The following is a 25,129-nucleotide window of genomic DNA, read 5'->3' as shown; positions in this document are numbered from 1 at the left end:
CGTAAAATATCCTAAATTGAAAGCTATTTCATTTCTCTAAAATTAAATGAACATTTTAATAAAAGTAGATTAAAAAAATATTAACTTCAATACAAAACGATACTCTTACCACAATATTCTCGATTGCCATCTAAAATTAAAATCCATTCTAATTTATATAATCACCTTATATATATATATCCTCACAATGTCTCAGATTTGCTCGAATTCAACTCAAAAATTACTTCAGTCAAAAATAAAAGACAAAAAAGAAAGAAAATCGCTACTAGAAGCATAGAATTCAAGCAAATTCTCCGACAAGTTTCCATAGGTCAACACTCACACTCATACAAAATAGTCTGTAATATAGTACGGTAAGTTCGTGTTATACGTAGTAGACGATTACCTACACATTCCTTGTCTTGCGTAGCGTAAGTTCTGCAGAGTAGCTCTCACGAATATTTTATATCCGATCGTTCTTTATCAGTGCATCGAAACCGACTGGTTGTTCCTTACGTTTTACGCTTAATTGCCTGTCGAGTAAATTACCTGCGTGTCCCTGTCCCCCTTTCACGGGCGTGTACGGGAAATGTCGAAGAAAAATCACGAAGGGAGAGAGCCAGCATGTGGATTTCGCGTGAAATCTCGATATATCTCTATGACGGTGTTATACAAACACACGGTGGATATCAGGCGTATAAAAAACTAAGGATGCATGATAACCGTTATAAGTTGGTTAATACGCCTCTTTTTTTGTTTATTGTTTTTCAGCCTGTTTTAATTAAGTGGTAACGGCAATCGATAACATTTTTCTGGTTTTTTATACTCCTGATAATAATTGCATGCGAGTAATACGAAATCGATTTCCATAGAATTAAATAGAAAATTCCATAGGAATCATAGCAATGAGGAAATAAAGGAGAAAATTGGGAGTTATTAGAACGTAGCTTCGTTTTTTAGAGTTCATAATGATCGAGGCTTACAGGTGTAATGTGTAGTCTTTTTGGAATTTATCGACGTCTCGAAAATGAACGTTGTAGAACAAAAGGATTTCCTAGAATTCAGAATAGAGGAGACTGAGTATAATCTCGTGCAAAAAGACACCACTTACATTTGAAAATCTCTAAGCCGATCATGGAACAATAACATTCTAATCAAATCAAATTAGATCAATTCACGATAGACAATGAAATCATCAAGTCTTTGTTATCACAAGAAACAAATTAATTATATAACGTTTCGTGATTCATCCTAGCATATACATATTTTCAGATTCCATAGACTTTTGACCAATTAAAATCGATTGATTTCGATCAAAATAAAGATATCGTACAAATATATCAAATACACAAAATTACCACATCATCGTATATTGCAATAGTGTGATATAGGGAAACAGAGACGGTGAGTCACAAGACAAAGAAACGTTCAACCAATTATTCAATGTTTCGTGATTCGCTTATCGTATCATTCCAGAGTCCATCAGCTTTCGATCGATTGGTCCCGATGAAAATCAGTGAAGAAGTGGTACAAGTGCATTATTTTTCAAAACCGAGATAAATAAAAGTATCGGTACATAAAATTTACCTAGACAATTTCGTCAGAAATTTCCAAATTTTTGTATTGTAACCTTCGTATATTTTACTTTTTAAGTTTAAGTACTCTTTTTTTTTCTACTACCAAATAATCTAATTTATTGTTTCCAGCCTTCAAATTCAAATAAGAAAATATAATAAATCTATGTGTTTTCTCAAAAACAAACAAAATTTCTTATTACACGCGATTAATGTTTAAAGATGTATTGTCTCTATCAAAATCCGACTGTACCCCCAGTATATTTCCTCAAATTAATGATTTCGTCGCTTAGACCACTTCTCCTCTAAACCTTCAAATATTATCCAAATATACCAAAATTGTGTCCTAATGAAGAACCTCGATCCCACAATTTTGATCTCAGAATGTCGACTGAAAAAGGCAAATATTCTTCGTAGATGGTAACCCGGTAACCGGAACTGGCTACGCAGAGTCACAGAACAACGGGCCTGCCGTGCAAAACGGAATGTCCAGCTCGAATTCCAGCGAGAAGTCGAACGATACGTCGCCGGCGGCGAAGGTTCCGGCACGTACACGCGTGCCACCCGGTGGATACTCATCCGGACTATGGTAAAAATGTGGCCTCATGGACAACCGCTGATCGACATCCTCCTTTCGATTGGCGCCAGAAAAACCCTTCCAGTACTGGCAAATTCGAAAGAAAACCGGATCCTCCAGTTAAACAATTACTCCAGTAGTAAAAATATTCAGTTTAGGAGCGATTGGTTTCTTGTTTCGATTGAAAAAGCGAAGATTAATTAACCGCGTTTACGTATTCTTTTTCCGAGGAATTCTTCTAGACGAACCGTATTCTTCCCGTTTCTATCCTTTTTTTTTTAATAGGCAGTAGCTTGAAGTCCATCTTAGGTCTTGAATTTTACACGGGAGATCACTCGACTTGAAATCTTAGATTTTAATGTAGCTTCGGATACAAATCGATCGTTGAAAAATATTAGATGCTTTTCTTTCGTTTTCTTAGTTGCTTAAATTCATTTGCGGGAAAAAACAATATCATTTATGGGGGATGGAAAATGTATTTGGTCAATTATCTTGGAAAGTAGATACCTTTAAGAACGAAGATTGATTATTATTGATACGTTTGGATAAATAAATTTTTCATGTCCCGTTTTGTGGATAGTTCCCAATTTATAAATATGAATTTCGGCAGCTGGGAAAAAATACGTAATATTTTTTGATGCTCTACCTTGTGTTCAAGGTTTCATTAAGATCTCGTAATTTTCAGTTGGGTGATATTCCTTTCTTAGAATTTACAGTTATTTCAAAGTTGAGCTTCGGTTCGTGTTTTCTATCGTTCATTCTTATTGTTATATAGAGTGAATTTCTGTATCACGTAGGAAGGGTAGAGGAGGAGGTTTAGAGCATAAAATTTTGCAGAAGTTGTCGAATGTGAGTTATCAAGATTTCAATTTTTATTCTAAGAACTTTCGAGGATGTTATGTTCGTAGTTTGTACTTCTTTTACATTCGAATATGTTTAAGTAAAACTAAAGAAAGAAAGAAAGAAAGAAAGGAAGAAAGAAAGAAAAAAAGAAAGAAAGAAACGATGGTTCGAATGAGAAAATGAATCCTGCCAAATTCTGGAAGGCGAGAAATCCGAAGCGAGCGTCAAGAACCACGCTTCTTTGAGTTGATAGACTGCTGTCGGTTGGTTTTTTCTTCGGATAAGGAAAACAAATCGTAATTTGTAATTGATGAATAGCGAAAAATTAAATGAAAAGAAAAAAAATAACGCGAACGTCCAGAGAATAGAAGAGAGATAGCCCTCAATTTACGAATATAATAATGAATACTTATAAAAAAAAAAAAAAAAAAAAAGAACTAGAAAACGTTCGACGAACCCCCGGAATTGTATATTAGAAGTAGGCATATATTATTCGAAAGAAGAAAAGAAAAGGTAATAATAATATTAATAATAATAATATTAATATTAATAATGATTATAAAACTACATTATATGTGTAATCCATAAAAAAAGAAATAAGGTCAAGTGCTTTCTTAATTTCTGTGCCTTTTTAATAACCGTATATAGTTTTTTCTTCTGCATGAATTAAATACGCCATTCTACGTAACATTTTATAGAGAGCACAGTTCCTTTTTATTTCTCGTTTGTTCTTAAGTTTCTACGTTCATTCAAATAAAGAAGAGGAAGAGAGAAAAGACCGCTTTTGCACACGGATGCATAAATACCTACCCATATTTAAAATAGAGAAGATTGCAATTTTACTAATCATATTGTAGTAATCCATTATACATTCAGATAATCCTTAATCGTTCGATTTACCAACATACATAAACGGTTAGGATTTACGTGGATCCTATTTATCACTGTATCACTTACGGTCCTCTTAAAGCAGAGACACAACGTAACTCTGTCGGAATAACCAATAATCATTCATTTTTTTTATAGTCGTTCACTATACCTGCTTCTTCCTTGTTTCACGATAACGCATAAGGAATTGTATTTATTATTTCACGGTAAGACTCTCGTGCACACGATTTTTCTTACGCTCGAAATAAAAAATAAAAAAAAAGAGAGAGAGAAGAAATGATGTTTCTTCATCGTTTTGGTGTGAGTAAAAAATTGTTTGTATTGCATCGTATTCTCGTCTCATAAGTAGCCTTTTTGTACTCTGGCATTAATTAATAAAATTTTGTAAGCAACAATTGTTATCTCATTTATTATTATTTTTTATCCCCCCTTTCCCAACGTGGAACTAACACCATGAGGTAGCGTTTCAAGTAATTTTATTATAAAATACACAGTAATATCAAATAGTAATGGCAATCTATAACAAAGCATAATAAATATATAGAATGTAAAAAAATATGTAATATCGTAGCGGAACTGAAATTACAAACTAAACATGTTAGTAATTATTCGATATCAATTGGTTTAGTTTCACATTGCAGCGATTAGATCCCTTATGGCTGTTCCGTTCGCCTTACATAGACTGGTGAAGAGATGTTTATAATTTGTCTCTTGTTCGAGTTTCTTTGAGATCTCATGCGCTCTGTTTGTAATTACAGATGGGACGCCAGCTAATAGAGCAGCGTTAAAACCATATGATTTCGGACAAGCTCCCTCGCTAAGTTTGTACAAAAATGTTACTGTTTCCTGAGACACTTCATCCTGTTCCTCATTTTCTACCATACATGCCTATGAAAAGTAAAATAATAATGCTAAAAATATCTCAAAAAAGTTAAGTAACAAAAACAAAATTTTGAAAAATGCACGATTTATATTTACCATATGGGCCAATGTAATTTCCTTTGTGTTCTTATAATCTTCTACCAAAGAATGATAATGTGTCGAAAATAGAGTACGGCAATTCAATTTTGTAAGTGCATTCACAACTGAAGCGGCTATTGCCGTGCCGTCATACGTCGACGTACCACGACCTATTGATAGTAAAATATTAAATTTACTAATATGTTAATTATATTACAATTTTAATTAAACGTAAATAATTTTTACCCAATTCATCAAGCAACACTAGCGAGTATGGCGTAGCGTGCTGTAATATCGCAGCAGTTTCGCTCAACTCTACCAAGAACGTACTCTGGCCAGCTAGAATATCATCATTTGCGCCGAGCCTTGTGAAAATACGATCCACTAATGTCAAACAGCAGGAACTTGCAGGGACGTAACTTCCCTATGAGAAATACAAAAATTAATGTTTCGTTCATAGTTCAACATGTTGTATGTTACTAAAACGTACAATTTGCGTCATTATAGTAAGAAGGGCGACCTGACGCATCAATGTTGATTTACCACCCATATTCGGTCCAGTAAGAATCATAAAAGAAGCAGAATTTTCAGTTCCTAGTAAAGTGTTATTTGGTATAAATGTATCGGAGATAATACATGGATGCCATCCGTCTCGAATATCGATAAATACCTACCAAAAGTATAATCTTTTTAGCAATTTTCGACATATTTAAATATGTGAAACAGTGAATTATATTAATATTATAATAGCGAATTACAAATTACCCTTTTATCTGTACCATCGTTAACTTCTGGTATACACATATCTCCGCTGAGAGCATATTCCGCCAAAGAGATAAGAACATCCAAGACAGACAACTTATAAACCGCCATATTCCACATATCATACTTCTCGCTAAATTTTGCAAATATTCTTCTGTTTAAATCCTTTAGTACTTTATCTCTGTGTTCTTCGGCATTTATTTGTCGACTCAAAAGTTCCTGTAAAAATATTTTAGTGTCTTCTTTTATTACTTTTTTGAACGTATTGTATCATTCTAGAGAAAGATGAAACCTTAGTCTCGGCAGTGTAATAGCGTTTGTATCCTTTTCTTTGTGATTGAAGCTCATACCCGGCACCAATTTTCTTTATTTGAGAATCTGGAATCTCGATTTGATAACGTTTCTTATCCGATCCATGAAACGTGACTTTCACGCCGAAGTGCTTTTTTTGCTTTTCAAGGTACTCTTGGGCATCTGCCTTTACATCATCCAATTCTATTAAAACAGAGTCGTATTCACTATCGACTCCTCTCTTTGGAACAACACAGCCTACTTTTTTGGCTTCTTCGTGATCGAATGCGGTCTAAAATATACATATATTATTATATATTTATATATCATTTAATAACTATCATTAAGTAGAATCGATATTAATTACCTTAAAATAATCTAATGATTCTCTTAATGAAGGAAACTCGCCATCCGGCTCTATTTTAGTACATCGACTTACTATAGTACTCTTGAAATCTAAAAAGTAGGTGATATATTTTTCAATCCCACTGCGGTAATTTTAAATTGTAATTATAGATAACTCAATTACCTTCGAACAAAGCAACAATTTTTAGAACATCCTCGAACGCATTCAAAGTAACAATAAAATCTGCAATCTTTTTCTTTGAATACGTTTGACCCTCGAACATAATCGCTCTGCCATCTGGATGATTATTCATTTTCGCCGCATTTCCTTGTGCATGGATCCTAAAATTATCATGAAATTTTGTGTTTAAATATATTTTTTTATGAATGATCTTCCTAACTTCCAATAATAATTCGAACTCACTTGCTTAATAATCTTTCAAGATCAGGGAGTCCTGCTAATATACTACGAGCATTTTGCATCACCTCTGTATTATCCATTAATTCTTGTATAGCTTGTTGACGTTCGATTATAACGTTTTTGCGACAGGATGGTCTGCAAATCCATTCTCGCAATAACCTATAATTAAGTATATTTGATTTAAAAAATTATATAAAATGTTTATATTTATTTTAAATATACCTCTTCCCGAATGCAGTACAGCAACGATCCAGTGTTTTCATGAGAGAACCCTCGCCGAATATTCTCAAATTATTAATCGTAATAGCATCTAGAACCTAATAATTATATACATTAAATTAATTGTTTACTTTCATATGTGCAATTAAATAATGAAATTCATAGTCACCATATTATTCGCAAAGTTTGAAGCCACAGATTTCTCATTTGAAAAATCTGGCGGAGTATATGTTTTAAAACGTCCTTGTGCCAATAATTGCTGTTCAAGCAGATATTCTTTGAGTAAGTATACACATCCACCTAAGGCATGCACCGCTAACTCTTTATCATCAGCAGAAGTTAAACCTAAAGTATCATCTAAAAAAATAAAAATTGGAACGTCAATAGGAACCAAACTTCCATTAAGAAGATGTATTAGAAATATTTACTTTCATTAAGATATGGTTGTAAACCTGCAGGCCATTGAAACTGAGAGTCTGAATTTTTGAAGTATTCTCCTTCATGAAGATTCTGCAAGTTAGAAAAGAAAAGAACTTACAAACAAAATCAGATCTTAACATTTTTGAACATTTAGTACCATTATACTTACTTTTAACGTAGTCGAAGATGACCAAAATTGAGATTCGCGTAAAAGTGGTTCTTTAATACACGCTGCTAAAGTGTTGTTCAAGATTTTTAGGGTCTTTTGAGACAAATTACCTCGTTCATAAACCACCTAAACATATAATCAACTCAATTATCTAATTTTACTTTTTTAATTACGATTTTAAAACAACTTACATGAACCGGCGGATAATGAGCGAGTAAAGTTAGTATTCTAGAATTACATCGATCGTCTTCGAATTGACCGAGATAGAAGTCTCCTATTGTAGTATCTAAGAAACACACTCCATAATGAGATTTGTTTGAACCAGATGGACATTTTTCAACTAATGATAACAAATAATTGGAATTTGCCGTAGATGCTTCTACATCCTGTGGAGTGTATACTCTTGTACCTTTACTGCTTATTTGACAAATTTCTCGTTTAACTACTTTGTCGAACTTTGTTGGCCTAGTCACTTTTCAATAAATAAAGCAATAAATAAAATTGAATTGTGATTAATAATTTTAAAATACATGCAATATGCTTTTGGAATTATACTTTTGCTACAACGTTGCGCCATCATGTCTGGATTTTCTGTTTGTTCTACCCTAGCCACTTTGTAGCCTCTTTCTATGAGACTTGCTGAGAAACGACCATATCCAATTTCTGGAAATCCTGAATGCGCAAATTCTCCCTGTAATTAATCAAGTTCATTCTAGCAATTTATTCTAGTGTTTTTAAAATACATATAAAGTAATACAAGTGACTTACTCTCATGTATGTAAGATTAATTTCATTGACACTAATTACAGCATCCATATGATACAATTCATAAAACTTTCCTACTTTAAAGAAAAGAACGCAATCGAAATGTTTGCTTTTTAATTCCCACCATTGTCTCATGGCCTGAATAAAATCGTATAATGTAAGGTGCATCAAATAATACTTGTTAAAAAAATTTAAATTTCTATCTTACTGGAGTTTGTTGATTCAAGAAATCCTGAGGAACATAAAGAGTTTTAGGATCATAATCTGGATCGCTTGGTGGTTTCCTACGAATATCTCGTATTTTATTTGGTTGAAGGAAATCATACTTTAAATGTGGCCAAGATTCTGTAACACTGTCCGAACCTTTGGTTTGATTTTGTTGCTGTGGTTTTGATTCTTTTTTAGCCTAAGTGAATTTTAATTGATTAAGTAATATATATATCTATTTAATAAAAAGAAAAATTTATAACTATGACCTTACATCTTTGGTATTTTTCATTGTACTTATTTCCCGTTTTCCTCTAGGAGCTTTGGCCAATTTTATTTTCTTCTAAAATTTAATTTACATTGATCGATTAGTATGCAAATCTCTTTACTTGTAATTACTCTTTTACCTCTGGAGATTCCTCTTCACTTGGTGTTAGTGGCTCACTTTCACTAACTTCTTCAGATACTGAATCAGAATCTTCTGATTCATCTTCTGGATCTATATGAAAATGAAATCAAATATATTTTTTTCTTCTAAAACAAATAAGAGATTATGACACAATTGCAACAAAAACACAAACCAGGCTTAAATTCATCACCAGAATCTTCTCCAGACTCTTCATCAGGGATAATCAATCTTCGCTTTTTTGGCTGTACCGGTTCCTTTTCTTCAGTTTCCTCTTCTTTATCATCATCATCTTTAGAGACATTTTTTTTATCTTTGACATCTATATTTTCTTTCCCTTTGCTTGGAATCTTTGCTATATATATATCATAAATAATATGTTACATCACTTATGTAATATTTATTCGATAATTTAGAATACACAATACATTTATTGTATCAGTTACGGTGAGAAACTTTTATAAACTATTATATTGAATAGATTTTTCGTAGATATTATGAATTCTTTTCTGTGAAATGTTCTATTTTAATTTTATGTTTAATGTTACGATGCAATAACACATGCGGCTCAAAATTACATAAAATATGTTTTTCATCGCATGTTCTATTGCTTTCATTCTATTCTATTGCTATAATAAATTAATGATTTACAAGTAAGCTATTTTCGTTATACACCTTTGTTCCATTGTTCTCTTGGTCTTTTCGGCGTACTAGGTTTTTCATCAGGCTTCTTATTATTCGATTGTTTAGGAGTTTTAGGAGTTTTAGGCGAAATAAAATAATTGTACAATGTATTCACTTTAGACATAATGATATAACAATTATAATCGTATTAAAAATTTCTAATAATTCCTCTTTTACACCTGAATATTTACTGTTCTTGCAGGTGGAAGGATCAAAATCCCGGCAAAACTTACGTTTTCTAAAAATCATTGAAGTATTACTCTGCGTTCTTAAATATTACTGAATCTATTCATTTATCTATAGAAAAATTATTATTTTATTTGTTATTCTAATAGCTCTTCTTAGGTAATAATATTTGAATGTACATTTATTGATGATAATTATAATGGAATTTAAATGTTAAATACTCTGCTCTAGTTAAAAATTTAATTTTGATTTCACTAGGGAATTTAGCTGTGGAAATTTTTTACCTGCCATATGCAGTCATTCATTCCTCATAGAGGCAATTGTACTTTAAGAAAACAATAATGGCGTATTCAGTGAATATCTCTGTAGAAGCACCAATCGAGAATCAAATTCAAGAAATTACTTACGATGGCCAAGAAATCTACCAAGCGTACGTAGTTTGTCCTTCTACGCTTACTAAAATTGAACAAAAAGTTGGTTATCGATAGAAATAGTAGTAAATAAATTTGTTATATGTTCACCTAACCTCAATTAAAATAACATTTAATTATGTTTTGTAACATAAAGTATTATAAAGTAATTAATTATAATAATCTATCATTTTTCTAGACCCCTTACATTGTCTGAAAATTTGGCAAAAATCGCGCAAAAAATTGACTTTAGCAAAACCAATGGTGAAGATGTTAAAAAGGAAACTGAGGGTGGGGAAAAGAGTGAAGAAGATACGAAAGATTCAGCTTCCTTTCAGTCATCTTTATGGCCATGGGATAGCGTTAGAAATAAACTAAGGTAATACATTATTGAATATTTTTTTAACATGACTCTATCAATGTAAAAGACTATGATAATTTTATTTGCAGAAATGCATTGACAGAAGTATGTGTGTTAGCTGATGTTCTTGCAATAGCAAAAGAGAAGCATTATATGGTTCTTGATCCTGTGCCTCAAGAGCTACCAGAAGCAAAGACTATGTATCAATTATATGCTAGAAAAAAAGCATTGGCTGGAGCTGCGTCTGTCATTATGATGGGCGCTGACAGATTAAAAAACTGCCAGAATGAACTAGCGAGAAATAGATCAACCCCAGATTTTCATATTGAATTACTGAGATTGAGACAAAATTGGCGTTTGAAAAAAGTTTCTAATTCGATAATTGGTGATCTTAGTTATAGAACAGGTTCATAGTTATCTTTTATATATTTAAATGTCTAATTTAAGAATTAATTTTATCGCATTCAGTAATATGAATTTTGTAGCTGGATCTAAATTCCCTCAGACTGGAATGTTTGAAGTTACTAAGGCAGAAGAGGAAGAGAAGAGTAGTATGAGTCCTCCTGCATCTCCAAGTCCTGGTAATAACGTACTAGGTCAAACCCATCCTCCAAATTCTAAGGCTTCTGCTCTGAGAGTTACTATTCCTAGTGAATTACAGGGTGTTGCTTACATAGAGGTATTATGTCAAAAAGGTAAGTGTATGTATGTATAATATACATTTATTAGTACGTTTATGTACAACATATAACATCAATGTTGAATTATTATTTTTGTTTATAGACCAAGAAGATTTATGTAGTGCAAATATTAGTTTACTTAATAACAGTGCACATAGCTCCAATGCAGACATGCACTGGCAGCAAAAACTAGAAGCTGCACAAAATGTTCTTTTTTGCAAAGAATTGTTCAGTCAATTAGCAAGAGAAGCGGTACATTTACGTGCGCCTATACCTCACATGGTTGTCGGCAATCAAATAATGGCAACAGTAAATACTTTTTTGCTCTTAATTGATATGTATGATACATATTTATTTATAATATACTATACAAAATTACAAAATTTTAGGTGTTGCCTGGGATTCAGTTAATCATAGGACTTTGTCATAGTACGGGGAATGACAAAAAACCAGCCGCTCCTCCTCCTCATAAAACCGATCATGACCACGTGTTAGAACACTCTTTGCATCAGCTATTACGTGAAGTTCATCACAAAAATACGCATCATCCATTTCCACATCCTTCTTCTGGACCTCTCGGGCCCAGTAAAAGGAGATGTTTAGCTGGTCCAACAGCCGCGGACAGATATGAGCTTTTAGAAATGACAAAAAGTCAAACTCTTTTAGAACAAATTATTCAACAAGCTCAACATTATTTCATGCGATTACGTACTGAGTATGTCTTAGATACAATAGCAAAGGAAGTAAAAGATCCTTTGATTGTTTCTCATTGGAATGCGTTAAATTCTCCCACCCAATCTTGTGTAAAAATTAATATTTTAACACATGGATACGACACAGTATGTCGAACGTCGCTTGTTGTTCATATAGGAGAGAAGTCCTTGAAATGCGTTTGCCGAGATGGTAGAGTAATGCATATGAGTTATGAACCTCAAGAATTACGGGACCTAATATTTTGTCAGGTATAATCACATTTTTTTTCTATTCTCTTAATCTTTATCGAATATGTGTGTAATTATTTAGTATATTATTACAGATCTATCAGCATCAAATAACAGCAGTACAAGCATTAGCAAAATGTATGGGATGGCAGTTTTTAGCCAATAGTTCACACCTTGGTTTAGGGGCAGTTGAACCTCTAGGAAACGCTAGCAGTTGTATTTTAGCTTCACCAATAGGCGATAGGTATTTATTAATTTTGTTTTAGTAGAAGGCTATGTATATATGAATGTGTTACATCTAAAATAATCATTGGGATTTTAGGATGATAGCTGTTAGGTGTGAACCGCAAACGGGAGTACAAGTTGCGATAGCTCATTCTCCTCGGAAGGACTTCTTTCCTGGACAATTAGTGAGAGAAAGAAAGTGGGAAAATTTAGGTGGTTCTTTTAAAGAAGTTCGGTGGGATAAAATGGAAGGGAAAAATTTTTTAAACAAAATGGAATTACTTATGGCTTCCTTAACAAGCTCCTAGACGCTATCAATGACTGATTAGGAATTTAATTGTTCCACAGAATGAAAAAACGTGACCACGCATACAGATTTTATTTTTCCTTTGATATACTCTCTACACCTTTTAATTGTATAATTGAATTATAGATAAATTTTTCGAGTGATATCTTGCGACTGTGATTCACTCTATTTTCCAAATTTATCTTTTTTCAATAAAAAAACCGATTAGAACACTCATGCTTTTTAAAGTCGAATTCGTTGTTTTCCCTTTCTTGTCCTAAACGAACTGAGATATTTCATCCTGTGGTATTTGTTATTGAGAACAAGGATTATAATTAAATGTACCTTTAGTTGTACAAAAATGGTTTTTATTTGAATGACATATGAAATGTAATATGAATCGAGTAATAAACCATGAAATGGTAAGTGAAACACAATGCCAAATATACAGATGTATATTGAACACCTAAATTACAATTATTAATGGATCTTATATACATACAAAAACTACTGAACAATTCCTTACGTATTATCGTCATTTGTATAACCTGTTTTGAATAGTTTTATTTTTTGATATAAGGCAGGGATTGATGCATAAATTTACTCTTTCCGTTTGATAGAACATGTACATACATTATATATGTATACATTCTTACATATGTACATCCATACTTATTTTAGACTTTGCTTTTTTTTTGCAATACAAACAAAATATCGTACATTTCAATATAATTCGATTTTAGATCGAAACATCGTCGCGTCTTGGTTATACAATTGTTTCGATGGGTTAAGGGACGGACTAGCAGTTTGACCAAGGAATTCTGTGCTAGAACGTATTACCATTTAAGTTTTTTGCGAAAAAATATTACATTTGAAAGATAAATAATACTGGTACACTTAACAGATGTCCATTTTGGTTAAGTGTAAAAGTTCAAGTAAGGTCTAACATGTATTGGATCTGTACGAATATATTCCTAATCATTATAGGCTTGTTTAGTAATACCAAAGATATGGTTTGTTAATTTAACATCATATCTTTTTACACACAGTGTATATCAGAGCAATGAATAATCTCCTTGCAGTCAAATGGCTAAGGAAAAAAAATTTCATCATTCTGTGATGTTCATTCGGGTCAAACACAACTACTTGTATTTTAACTTTCTTATAAAAGTTTTCTCTTTTACTGTCTTGAAAAACACTGAACTATACTTTGGGGTCTGCCACCAGCAACTTTGAACGCAAGTGCAGTTGTTATAATCAAAACAACATAAGCGGATAAAGTGGTAGCTACGTAAGCTTGATATACATTTAATAGGGTCATACATGACACAAACAAGTGTGAGCCAACAACCCAAATAACTTGACCCCAATTTTTTCTGTCAAGAGCAGAGAAAAATACAACGCCCCAAAATGTATGTAATAAGATAAAGCAAAGAGTTGTGGCTGCTGATATTATAAAAAAGTACTCTGTGCCTTGTCGAAGTCCCATTGTTCCAGGTCCAACAGCATCTGCCAGGACATTGACTAGTGCAAAAACACCACTCATAAAACCAAAACCTAAACCACATACATATGCAAACACGTGTCTGCTATCTGCTACATGTGTTGTTGTTACTTTATCTAGCCCTCTTTCGGCTTTCCTTAGTACCCAGTATAAGAGATACCTGTACAAAAATAAAAAAAAATCAACTTTCAAATAATTCAAGCGAAAGTAAAATATAAAAAATATTGTGTTTTAAAGGGAAAGTAAATTTGATATTTCACCTGAATGCTTCTTGGAATAGTACAGAAAATACAAGTCCAAATGCGAGGTGATTTTGTAGTGGCACCACAGCATACCAAAGCACCGATGACAACAATAAAGAAATTAACCAAAAGAAGGCACTGGCTATTAGTATGATGATTCTAATAGGTTCAGCTGCGACAGTAAATGTAAACATAGCCAACGGTGGACCGAAAGCCAAAAAGGCACAACCAAAAAAATCCATAACTGTCATTTTTGCGGCGAATAGTGCCAAATCACTTTTGATGTTTTCAGTATTACACTGATCTGGTCTTTTCGAAATGCTAAATATTCATAACCTTATGTAGCCTTCGCGCGGCCCGGCTAGTACTTCTTGAAGGGCACATTTATTCCCTCCGCTGATTGTAGAAATATATCAAATATGATAATAATGGAATCGGACACAAATGAATCACGATAATGATGAAATCACTTGGCACACCAGAGATGAATAGGGAATAAGAAAATCGCCGATAAGCATTGGTGACATTCAGCCAAATATACGCTCCACGAATTACCGCCTCTAATGGTCAAACAGTCGAACTATACCCACATCTTTTTCCTGGTGTTTTTGGTGGGAGAAAGGTGTGTATATACAGTAAAATGTGTGTTTGTTTCGGGCTGTACGAAAAGCAGGTGATTCGAAAACGAGCGGCATTTTGATCGCAACTTTCATATAAAATAGCTTTAACTCCATTAGTCGAACAATGAAATCAAATTACTGTAAAATTTCACAATTATATAAATTATTATGCAGAAAATTATGAAATTATAAGATTGCACAATTATTCTAAACTTGCGAATTGAATTGCATAAAACGGTCTTATTTTGCAAATAAACAAAGCGTTTAATCATTTAAAATCTTTCAAACATCCACAATTCTCAAATCATTTCCAATTCTCATAAATTTAAGGGATAAGTTATAATATAAAAAATGATGGAGAAGTTCGAGAAAATTGGTAACTATTGTAAAGTATTTGTAAATATTAGTAAGTATTAAAAGAATAAAATAACATAAGAGATATTCGGAACCTATAATTCCTAGAAATAATATCATTTTCTAAAATATTCCAGGAGTAAAAAATTTTTGTCAAAATCTCGATTTTATATCAGGAGAATATAATCTTGCAGGAGGTTGTACTATTTAGATATTTTTTGGAATCTGACTTTATTTCTCGGAATTTTTTAAATCTAATTCGCATTCTTTTCTTGTGATTTATCTTCACTAGTCGTCAGTACAAATGCATGTTTTCCTTTTTACCATGTATAGGAATATTTCTCCCACCAAAAGCACAGGAGCAGATATGTGCGTATAATTCAACTGTTCGCCGCTAGAGGCTTGCGCATCTTTTGGCTGACTTTTTAAACATTGCATCGGCGATTTCCCTATTCATCTCTGAGCACACGCTCCATTGAGTATTCCTTAAAAAATGCAGATTTCTCAATAGAAGACTTCTATAAATATCGATAGCTCTTTTAATTGCTGAAATTATTATTGTACAAATTATTTCGGAGAATATGAAAATTTTGATAAGATCTTCTTAATGAGAACCACTTTAATCAGTTCTTATAAATTTTTAGTCTATATATGTAGATGCATGACTTTTCAGACAAAACAAGTCTGGTATTAACAAATTTTATATTTGTATTTCAAATAAATTTCTTTAACTAAATTAAAATATCATATTAGTTAAAATTGTATAAGATTTAAAATTCGCTCCGAATATTGGAATAAATTTGCAACCATATTCGTAGCATATCAGGTATATAGATACGTAACAATGTACATAATTAATATGTTTGATTAGAAGTGTTTTTAAAGGTGAAAGTGTAAATGAAACTTTTAAATACAAAATTTAATTAAAAAAAGATATTATTATTCATTTATAAAAAGATATATTCTTTAATAAAAATATATTTCTTCAATTTTACAGTCTATTGTACATATCATAAAATGAAGGGTTCTTTGAATATAAGTCACATCACTGTCGACATCGATTATACTCCTATGAAATGATCGAGCTCTCGCGCACTTTCTTCTTAGCATTGTGTGTGTACGTTCGCTCAGCTGTTCTGGTCAGAAGCGATCGCGGCTCATCCGATTGCACAAATTTTCGAAGCTTTGGAGTTTATTTTTAGTAGCAGTGCCATGTCGTTTTGGTACAATCCTCGTGGATTTTTGCTGCGTAAGAGCACGTTGTTCGTTCTCTGATTTATTCGATATGAAAAAACGTTTTCTTCATTGATTGACAGACTTCGTTCACGAGTTACCACGGTTATCAGAAATTTGACATTAATCCGGGATCGATGTGCTCCGCAAATTGACGTTTAATTTTGACCGTAATAGTTAAGGATTAACCATGAAGAAGACACGTTCAAATATATTTCGTGACATTTATTATCAGCCCTACGATGATTGCACCAGGATGAAGCTTTATTCCAGCAGCAAAGGTATTTGGTATTCTGTTTTCAAGTAAAAATTTGGTAACCTTATTATACAGTGTAATATGGTGTAAGATCAAGATGTTTTTTCTCTATTTTAACGCTGAAAAAGAATTATTAAAATTTGTTAAAAGTTAGATAACCTTGTGTTTCATTTAAATAGACTGAATAACAGATTTTTCTAGATCTGGTTTCTTTACATAAAGACGCTTGCATTGTTATTAAATATAAACGTAGTGATTGTCATATTTTTCAAATACCTTAATATTTAAGTTAAATGTTTCTTTGTGTATGTATATTTTAGCAAGTCTTCAAATGATGCAACGTATGGCATTGTTGAAGAGATTAAAAATTCACAATGGTTGTGTAAACTCTGTTTGTTGGAATGCTACTGGAGAATTGATATTGTCTGGTAGTGATGACCATCATCTTGTCCTTACAAATGCTTATAATTATGAAGTAAGTGTGCATTGTTATTAACTTGTATTTTCATATATTAGTTGAATTAGGAATATATATATAAGAAAGAATAGTGCTGTTGCAGTTACATAGAATATAGGACATATTTAGGAATTTAATATAATAAAACAACTATTTTTTTTTGTTAAATGGAAATAATTTTTATATTAAATAATTCAAAATATAAATAAATTAGTATATTTGTTGTATTAAAATTTTTTTTATTTTATAATGTATATATATATATATTAATTTTACCTATATTTGTGTGTCTTGTAAAATTCCGTGCCAAGGTTATTTATATTTTCACCCTTGACAAAGCAATTTAAGAGACTTACACGTGTGTTTCTTTGTTAACAAACTGAGCTTGTATTCATATTTTTAGTTATTAATATGAAATATATCTGTCATTATGTGTTTATTGTATTTTCTTTATCTTTTATAATATAATATTAAGTTTGATATGATAGTATTATTACATTATCACAATGCTATAAATACATTGTGAATGTACCTATAACACATTATAGTATAAAATTATGTCTCATATATCATATTAATATCTTTGGACAAATATCTGTAATTTCTTATTTACAAAAAATTTATTATACAAGATTAAGTAGTAACAAAGTTTACTAGAAGAAAGTACATTCAAGGAAGTTTCATTGGCAATAATCCTTTTTCAAGGAAATATCATAGATGGTTTAATTCTAGTCAAGGTCTAACATTGACATAGATAGAAATACAGAAGCTTTGCCAAATGAACAAAAACCCTTGCGTGTAATGCATGTATGCTAATTTTATCATTTAGAACCATCAATCTAGAACTATCTTGCTAATTAAATAGGATAAGAAGTTCTACATATATTTAATGTCATGAATAAATAAGCATAGACAGAAACATTAACAATGAATTCAATTCACATTTTTGTTACAGGTATTAACAGACTATACGACCAGTCATAGAGCAAATATATTTAGTGCAAAGTTTTTGCCTAATAGTGGTGATCATCGGATAGTTTCTTGTAGTGGAGATGGCATTATTTTGTATACAGGTGAAGATTCAATGACCTTTGATTAAACGCTACAACAGGCTGCTTGAACTAACAGGAAAATTTTCATGATTACAGATTTAATGAGAAGAACAAAAACATTTCATAATCAATTTAATTGTCATGTCGGTACTACATATGAAATAGCGACAATACCCAGTGAGCCGCATAATTTTTTAAGCTGTGGGGAAGATGGAACTGTGAGATGGTTTGATCTTAGAATAAAGGACAAGTGTAATACTTCAAGGTGTACGGAGGATGTGTTAGTTTCTTGTGAAAGAGCTATAACTGCTCTGTCTGTAAATCTTGCTTCACCTCATCAACTAGCGATAGGTTGTTCTGATAGTACAGTTAGAATACTTGATAGAAGAACACTTGGAACACCAGCTACTGGTAACTGGAGTATTTAACATAATAAAAGAAACCAAATATAAGAACAGTTAAAAGATTTGTCATATAAATTTGCAGGCTGGACAGATACGTCTGGAGCTATAAAGGCCTTATGTACTTTCACTGTCCCGGAATTTGAAGGGAATTCTTACAGAATGACATCGTTGAATTATAGTCCAGATGGGCAGGAGGTTCTTGTTAGTTATAGCAGCAATTATCTTTACCTGTTCAATGTGAAGGTATAAAAGACATTTCCCTTTCAAGGAAATACGTGTACTATATTCAGCTACAAAATCGATCGGTTTATTTAGGACCAATCTAGTATACAGTTGAAGAAAGATGTCGCAATTAGAAAAGGAGAGGGTAAGAAGCAAAGATTACGTTCGCCATTGCCAGTACGTAAACTAAGACTTAGAGGAGATTGGTCTGATACCGGTCCCGATGCTCGACCTGAATGCGAGGGCGGTCGACGTAGCGGTACAGGTACTTGAATATTAAATGTCTGTTATTTTTAACTTGATGAAACAACAATGTATACATTTACTTTTGCGTATTTTAGAAATTGCTCAAGCCAGACCTGTTCTTCAAACTTCGTTAATGCAGAGAATGACTGATGTCCTCAGTAGAATGTTAAATGACCCAGCCACTAGAGCCGCTTTATGCGGCGGCGGCGAAGATAGCTTAGAAGGCGTGATCGATCATCAAGATAACACTCAAAATAGCAACGAAAGCGTTACGGAATCGAACGAAGAGAGACGAGACAACGAAACCGAAAGGGTTGAAAGAGCTCCGACTCAGGTTAATCAAGAAATAGGTATTTATATAATTATATCCTATTTGAAGTTGTTTGATTTCTATCAGATTATCAGAATGATAAATGGATAACTCATAGCTGTTTCAGAGCAACAACCAGATAGATTAGAAAGTCCAAGTACTAGCGGTACGCAAAGTAAACCTGGGACAAGTTACTCTGTAGAAACGAAAGAAGAAATGCCATCTAATGAAACAATGCCTTTGAAGCAAACGATCGATGAGAGTTCATCGTCGGTCGAATCCAAATCACATGTTCCTATGGAAATTGAATCTAGTCAAGTAGAAACACAACAGTGTTTTGTTCAACCATGTTCATCGCGTACTATGGATAAGTCCAGTGATCTACCGGAAGATGATCAAAGTAGCAATGATGACTCTCCTTGTAGCAGTATGGAAAATAAACAAGAAGGACACATGATGGAAAACCTTCAAGATAGATTAACGAAAATGAGAGTCGGATTCCTTGAAAAGTATGAAAGAATAATACTAAATGAATTAGACTCATACTTCGATCGAATATTTCTATTCGTTTATGTCTTACTTACAGACACGGCAGTGAACCTGCTGTAAGTTTAACTTATACGGATAAAAGTTCATCAAGTGCAACGATATCTCTTGGTGTAGCCAATGAGATGACCCGTGATGGTTATCATGCGGGTACATCATTATTTTTTTAATTGTCTTATAAGTATATTTCCATTTGTATTTATTTTGAATAAAAACATTCCATTGTGTAGGACCATCTGGAAGTAGTGGAACATTCTCGGGCAGAAATCATGACAAACATATACGATATAGTGATATACAAGAAAGTAAGTTGATGTAACGTAAACAGATATATCTTTCAGAAGATCAGAAATCATGCATTATCTTTTTGACAGAGACTGATGAAAGCGCTTTTAGTGATAGCGAGGATGAAGATATACAAGCTGGAGGAAGGTATGTTATAAATATTTGAAATGTTATAAGCAGAAGGTTTCTGCAACGTAATGTTAAATATTTGAGTATAAAATTGCGTTTCTTTCAAATAATTTAGATTAGGAAGTTCAGCAGAAACAGAAATTGAGGAAGCTATGGGAGATGCTCCAACGCGCCGAAGATCGACGAATTTCGACAAAACGTGCGTAACGGAGCTTCGTGTCAAGCAGAAATATATGGGGCACCGTAACGCTAGGTATATTTTTATCTTCTGCATTGTTATAACTTTCAATCTGGTGGTCGCGAACGATTAACGCAATTCTCGCGTAATAAATGACGAAATCTTGAGAAGGCTATATATGATTAAATTTTGTGACTAAAAGATTAACATGAAATCCATTGCAATCGAAACCTTTTTAATCGGCTAAAGGCTGGGTAATAATCAACAAGGCTGATTTCGTAGAAAGAAACGTTTGTGGAACGTTGTTGAAACACCAATTCTATTTGGCGAGTTTGGTTTCTTGAAAACCTTTACCTTCATGTATATAACATTTTAACGTTTGTATTCATTGTGTCTGTACAAAGATATTTGAGTTGTTCTCGGAAACCATGATTGTTGACACGTTTTTAATTCCGAAAAAGCCTTCGAACGGCGTGGGCCATATCGTATAAGGCCGCCATATTATCTGATCAGTTGGTCTTCCTCCGCTTGACTCTAGTTTCTTTAGGACCATGATTAAAGAAGCAAACTTTTGGGGCAACGATTTCGTCATGTCGGGTAGCGATTGTGGCCATGTGTTCATATGGGAGAAAGACACGGCCAGATTATGCATGCTACTGGAAGCAGATCAACATGTCGTTAACTGTTTGCAACCACATCCGTATTTACCATTGTTGGCTACAGCTGGTATTGATTACGATGTTAAGCTTTGGGCACCGATAAATGAAGAGTCCAGCTTTGATGAAAAGTTTGCCGAAGATGTAAGTCTTTATATATTATTTACCATTAAATACATATGGTGAAATATAAAAATAATGGAATTTACAGTTGAAAAAGAGGAATGCAGTCATGTTGGAAGAGACGAAAGACACAATGACTGTACCGGCTGTTTTTATGATCAGAATGCTGGCATGTCTCAATCAGATACGCAGAGGTAGTGAAAACTTATAATACTTTCCAAGCCTTCCGATAGTACACTACATTAGTATGATCAACGTAATTAAGAGTAACATAGTGAAGAAATTCGGCTGCTTTTTCCCCCGTTTAACGCGCAGGTATCGGAGTAAATAACGGCGTTCAAAGTTTGAATCTAACAGCTCCTTTTTCTTCACGTTTGTGAACTTGTCCATAACTTTTGTAACAATACCATTACGTTCATGAAATTTCATCATACTTTATTCTCTTTTTTTTTTTTACATATATGTTTAAGGAACTCTATAAAGATGTACATGCTTGTTTACAAATTCTATGTTATATATAATTTAAGATAAGAAGAAAGGATAAAGAGTTAACAGAGAAGGACAAAATAAAGTACAAAATATTAACTTATCATTTCTAAGCCTCAGAGACTATAAAAATAAAAAGAAAGAAAAGTAATATAAAAATATGACATAAACGATGATAATACAGATAACTAAATGTTTTGTAATTTTTATGCATGTAACTAATTTACATATGTATACAAGAGAGAGAGCGAGAGAAGGACAAATATCGATTAAATGACATATGCATGTAATGTCACATTGGTATTTTACCATTGCAAATTATTGTAGCGATGAAAATAAAGTTTTTAATCAATACACGATATATCTTTAATATACCAGGAAATGTGTGATTCTCACCGTTGAGTGTTTTTTCTTTCTCTCTTATTTTTATCGTTGTAAGCTTATCGCGAATGATAAACGATTATAATCGTGTTCCTCTACTTCAGGATAAAACTTAAAGCGGCAATAATTCTTTATATTGTAGCTAACGAACTAAGTCACGGTATGGACAGGTATTTCACGTAATATGCATATCTATGTGTATATTTGTCTTTATTTAATATTAGATTAATACTAGTAAACACGTAACATATATCAAACGAAATTATGCAATATCATCGACTTTCCTTTCTGCATTCCTCTACTAATTGGCCATCTAGATGATAAATCTTATTATTAAATCAATTGATAACGATAACTGTTTTTAATTAAAAAGAAAGAAACAAAAATGTACCATGTTTGCCAAGTGTTATGCTCTCTTGAATGTTATATATGTTCATACACATTAAATTCCCTAATTTATATATTCAAACATGTAAGATTAGATTATTCTTTTATTAACGTTTCTTCTTTTACATGTTGTGCAGAATTATTTTTAAAGTGCTGTAACAAACAAAACGAGAGAGGAGTTTTCTGCATAATTTTGTCTCATTATCATTCATTTATCATTATTATATCAATCTATCATTATTTCATTTATTATAATTCGTTAATATTTGTTTGTAATTTTTTCGCTTCCTTTTCATTCACACGGGTAGATCATCAGAAGAACACTCGGTATAGCACGTCGCGTTTAGCTCGTTTTGGTCATCCGTGCGCGACAGCAAATAATGTAGTCTATCGTTAGATTATCATTCACTAGTTGGAACGAGATATTACAGAATAATTCCGGTTCTTTTATAGGGCGCGGTCGGAACAGGAGGAGGAGCGGCGACGAGGCCGGCGAATTACGAGGTGGCTAAGCTGCTTTTGGCGATACTGTCGTCTGTGAAGATCTCAATTGGGACAATTTTTATCGCAACGCCAGCTATTCAGATTTCGAATTTACCTTCGAAACAAAAAGAAAAAAAAAAAAAAAAAAAGGAAAAACTATAAAAAAAAAAAAAAAAATAGTAAAATAAGAATCAGGAAGGGAAAAAGAAGAATTTATATATTTATGATTTATCGTTGCAACACTACTTCACTGTTAATTGTAAGGATATTTAATCTGATAAGCTTTGCGTACGTATCATTATTGCATCGAGAAAGATAAGTCGAATTTTTTTTCTTTACCACTTTTATTTTCTGTCGCTTCTTTTCTTCTGACTCTGTTTATACCGCGTGTTTGGTGTATCAAGCTTGTGCAATGTAATTGTTTTTCTCTTCTTTCGAATTTATAGAGTTATTTAGTTTGGAAAGGAAAATAATACGATAAGGTCAAATATTTTTGATATTTTATACAGAATTTTGGTGTCAGGTTCGGATCTATAATTGGAACTATAATATAATACGTGTTATTTAGGATGCAAGTAAAGTGCACTTGTTGATTAATTATTTATCACACATGTTTCTCGATAATGTTACGCTGTTGTAGTTAATTGATAATTGATGGGAAATGCACTTTATTCGTCCTCTCGTTAAACGAGCCTTAGGGTGCACAATAAGATAATAAATGTAATATAAATACTAGGGTTCCATTTAAGAACCTGAACCTTGACATTTTATCTTCCTCGCCAAATTAAACAACTTTATATCTCCGAACTTTTTAGAAACGGTTACGTATTATACGGTTAAATTTAACGTTTCCGTGTATTCTCTTCGTTAATGTTCAATTTATATGCAGTTCAAAGTTAAAAAATTCCACCGTGCCTGTTTCACGGTCACTCGTTTTCATTTTCTTTTCTTTGTTTTCTTTTCCGTGTGATGAAATAATGAAGTTAACGAAGATTGGCCGATTTTTTGGGGTAACTTATTGACACATAGAGGAACATAGGCAATCGCTAAGTTTGTAGATTCGTTCGCTCAGTTCGATAAAGTAGGAATGCTTGCGACATAGAGACGCTTGCAGAGAGATCGGAGAACGCGAGCATCGTTTTTCTAAAGAATGATGTTCAGGCACTCTGAAGGTCTCACCAAGGGAGAGAAACGCCGTTGTAGGATACCGTGGTGTACCGATATATATTCAGAGAATTTATTTATAATAAAAATTCTGAAGAACGAAAACGCATCTTCATGTTCTCCTCCATACACCTCCTCTTCCACGTGTTTCAACAATATTTCAGTCGTTGATGTCATTGAAAATACGTATACATAGAAGACTAACGACAAAGAGACGAAGGAGGGAGCAGGGGATTTGAAACGTAAGCGGAGAAAATAAAACGAAAGGCAAGGTTCATTCAACAACAGAGTCTAATTTAATAACAAAATATGAACGCTGCATTTGTAATAAAATTAACCGTAATATTAATAATCGTTAAAATAATAATAATAATAATAATAAAATAATAACTATGGCGGCATACATAATCGGTCGAGATAACCATAATTAACATAGGTAACGGAATCCTAATATCGAAGAGGACGAAGCGTACGAGACATGTAGATTCGTGTTACAAATTACGATCGCTAACGAATCGACGGTTTTGGTTCAAGAAAAAAGAAAAGTATTTTACGACGTGTAAAATGTGTGTCAAGACGTCGAACGTGTGAAACGAGATCCCAGCAAATATCAGAAGTAATTCGGTAACTGAATACGTAACCACTTACGTAAAATATATTTATACGTTTCAAGGAAACAATTCGATGACTCCGATAATATTTAAAATAACTTTTTAACACGGTAGACGAATTATTGTTTCGTATATACGACGAAGCAGAGTAATATATTGAAACAAATAACGATACGAAGATGTTATTTGAAAATATTTAAC

General features: G+C 32.7%; 5 protein-coding genes across 16 annotated transcripts in view; 3 read left to right on the top strand and 2 right to left on the bottom strand.

The window, feature by feature from the left end:
* Positions 1-3,418, top strand: part of LOC126914608 (microtubule-associated protein Jupiter) — an 86,421-nt gene extending 83,003 nt beyond the window's left edge. For all 6 annotated transcript variants that reach the window (XM_050718763.1, XM_050718764.1, XM_050718767.1 and 3 more), the window contains one exon: positions 1,971-3,418. In XM_050718763.1, the coding sequence (XP_050574720.1) occupies positions 1,971-2,146 (176 nt within the window). In that variant the 3' untranslated portion in view covers positions 2,147-3,418. The remainder of the gene's footprint in view (positions 1-1,970) is intronic.
* An 823-nt stretch (positions 3,419-4,241) lies between these two features.
* Positions 4,242-9,781, bottom strand: LOC126914576 (probable DNA mismatch repair protein Msh6). The gene is made up of 21 exons (XM_050718683.1): positions 9,502-9,781; positions 9,002-9,181; positions 8,828-8,919; positions 8,695-8,763; positions 8,422-8,619; positions 8,217-8,351; positions 8,004-8,139; positions 7,640-7,920; positions 7,449-7,574; positions 7,288-7,369; positions 7,029-7,216; positions 6,863-6,957; positions 6,644-6,799; positions 6,404-6,561; positions 6,242-6,330; positions 5,876-6,166; positions 5,587-5,802; positions 5,312-5,491; positions 5,068-5,245; positions 4,840-4,991; positions 4,242-4,749 (listed from the first exon to the last, which is right to left on the bottom strand). The coding sequence occupies exons 1-21, from the start codon at positions 9,632-9,634 to the stop codon at positions 4,492-4,494; spliced, it is 3,393 nt and encodes a 1,130-aa protein (XP_050574640.1). The 5' UTR covers positions 9,635-9,781; the 3' UTR covers positions 4,242-4,491.
* A 186-nt stretch (positions 9,782-9,967) lies between these two features.
* Positions 9,968-12,836, top strand: LOC126914580 (mediator of RNA polymerase II transcription subunit 17). Its single transcript, XM_050718699.1, has 8 exons — positions 9,968-10,126; positions 10,306-10,485; positions 10,557-10,873; positions 10,953-11,162; positions 11,251-11,456; positions 11,537-12,109; positions 12,184-12,332; positions 12,411-12,836. Exons 1-8 carry the CDS (start codon positions 10,038-10,040, stop codon positions 12,619-12,621), a joined length of 1,935 nt encoding a protein of 644 aa, XP_050574656.1. The 5' UTR covers positions 9,968-10,037; the 3' UTR covers positions 12,622-12,836.
* On the bottom strand, positions 12,181-14,909 carry LOC126914609 (gamma-secretase subunit Aph-1). Its single transcript, XM_050718769.1, has 2 exons — positions 14,364-14,909; positions 12,181-14,263 (listed from the first exon to the last, which is right to left on the bottom strand). The coding sequence occupies exons 1-2, from the start codon at positions 14,594-14,596 to the stop codon at positions 13,780-13,782; spliced, it is 717 nt and encodes a 238-aa protein (XP_050574726.1). The 5' UTR covers positions 14,597-14,909; the 3' UTR covers positions 12,181-13,779.
* A 1,496-nt stretch (positions 14,910-16,405) lies between these two features.
* Positions 16,406-24,422, top strand: LOC126914147 (DDB1- and CUL4-associated factor 6-like). Of its 7 annotated transcripts, none has more exons than XM_050717670.1 (17): positions 16,406-16,568; positions 16,636-16,833; positions 17,129-17,283; positions 18,221-18,338; positions 18,414-18,728; positions 18,804-18,964; positions 19,037-19,208; positions 19,285-19,539; positions 19,618-20,008; positions 20,086-20,195; positions 20,276-20,350; positions 20,420-20,477; positions 20,575-20,712; positions 21,176-21,437; positions 21,505-21,610; positions 22,426-22,453; positions 23,124-24,422. In XM_050717670.1, exons 2-17 carry the CDS (start codon positions 16,743-16,745, stop codon positions 23,209-23,211), a joined length of 2,523 nt encoding a protein of 840 aa, XP_050573627.1. In that variant the 5' UTR covers positions 16,406-16,568; positions 16,636-16,742; the 3' UTR covers positions 23,212-24,422. The 7 variants fall into 7 exon arrangements, 6 of the variants coding, with proteins under 6 accessions (XP_050573627.1, XP_050573630.1, XP_050573629.1 ...); XM_050717672.1 differs by having other exon boundaries at positions 16,411-16,542; XM_050717673.1 differs by having other exon boundaries at positions 16,409-16,833; positions 19,627-20,008.
* Positions 24,423-25,129: the final 707 nt, after the last annotated feature.

The sequence above is a fragment of the Bombus affinis genome, chromosome 3 (assembly GCF_024516045.1).
Source record: "Bombus affinis isolate iyBomAffi1 chromosome 3, iyBomAffi1.2, whole genome shotgun sequence".
NCBI lineage: Eukaryota > Metazoa > Arthropoda > Insecta > Hymenoptera > Apidae > Bombus > Bombus affinis.
The sequence above is the reverse complement of the archived record's forward strand: the minus strand, read 5'-3'. Positions and strand labels throughout refer to the sequence as shown.

Excerpts from the sequence above, each read along its gene's own strand:
- LOC126914576 (XM_050718683.1), bottom strand. The coding sequence starts at position 9,634 with ATGTCTAAAGTGAATACATTGTACAATTATTTTATTTCGCCTAAAACT. Across the intron at positions 8,620-8,694 it reads CAATGAAAAATACCAAAGAT|GCTAAAAAAGAATCAAAACC; the intron begins GTAAGGTCATAG and ends AAATTCACTTAG. Across the intron at positions 4,992-5,067 it reads AGTGTTGCTTGATGAATTGG|GTCGTGGTACGTCGACGTAT; the intron begins GTAAAAATTATT and ends TACTATCAATAG.
- LOC126914580 (XM_050718699.1), top strand. The coding sequence starts at position 10,038 with ATGGCGTATTCAGTGAATATCTCTGTAGAAGCACCAATCGAGAATCAA. Across the intron at positions 12,110-12,183 it reads GGGACCTAATATTTTGTCAG|ATCTATCAGCATCAAATAAC; the intron begins GTATAATCACAT and ends ATATTATTACAG. Across the intron at positions 12,333-12,410 it reads GCTTCACCAATAGGCGATAG|GATGATAGCTGTTAGGTGTG; the intron begins GTATTTATTAAT and ends TTGGGATTTTAG.
- LOC126914609 (XM_050718769.1), bottom strand. The coding sequence starts at position 14,596 with ATGACAGTTATGGATTTTTTTGGTTGTGCCTTTTTGGCTTTCGGTCCA. Across the intron at positions 14,264-14,363 it reads CTATTCCAAGAAGCATTCAG|GTATCTCTTATACTGGGTAC; the intron begins GTGAAATATCAA and ends ATTTTTGTACAG.
- LOC126914147 (XM_050717670.1), top strand. The coding sequence starts at position 16,743 with ATGAAGAAGACACGTTCAAATATATTTCGTGACATTTATTATCAGCCC. Across the intron at positions 17,284-18,220 it reads CAAATGCTTATAATTATGAA|GTATTAACAGACTATACGAC; the intron begins GTAAGTGTGCAT and ends TTTTTGTTACAG. Across the intron at positions 21,438-21,504 it reads ATGAAAAGTTTGCCGAAGAT|TTGAAAAAGAGGAATGCAGT; the intron begins GTAAGTCTTTAT and ends TGGAATTTACAG.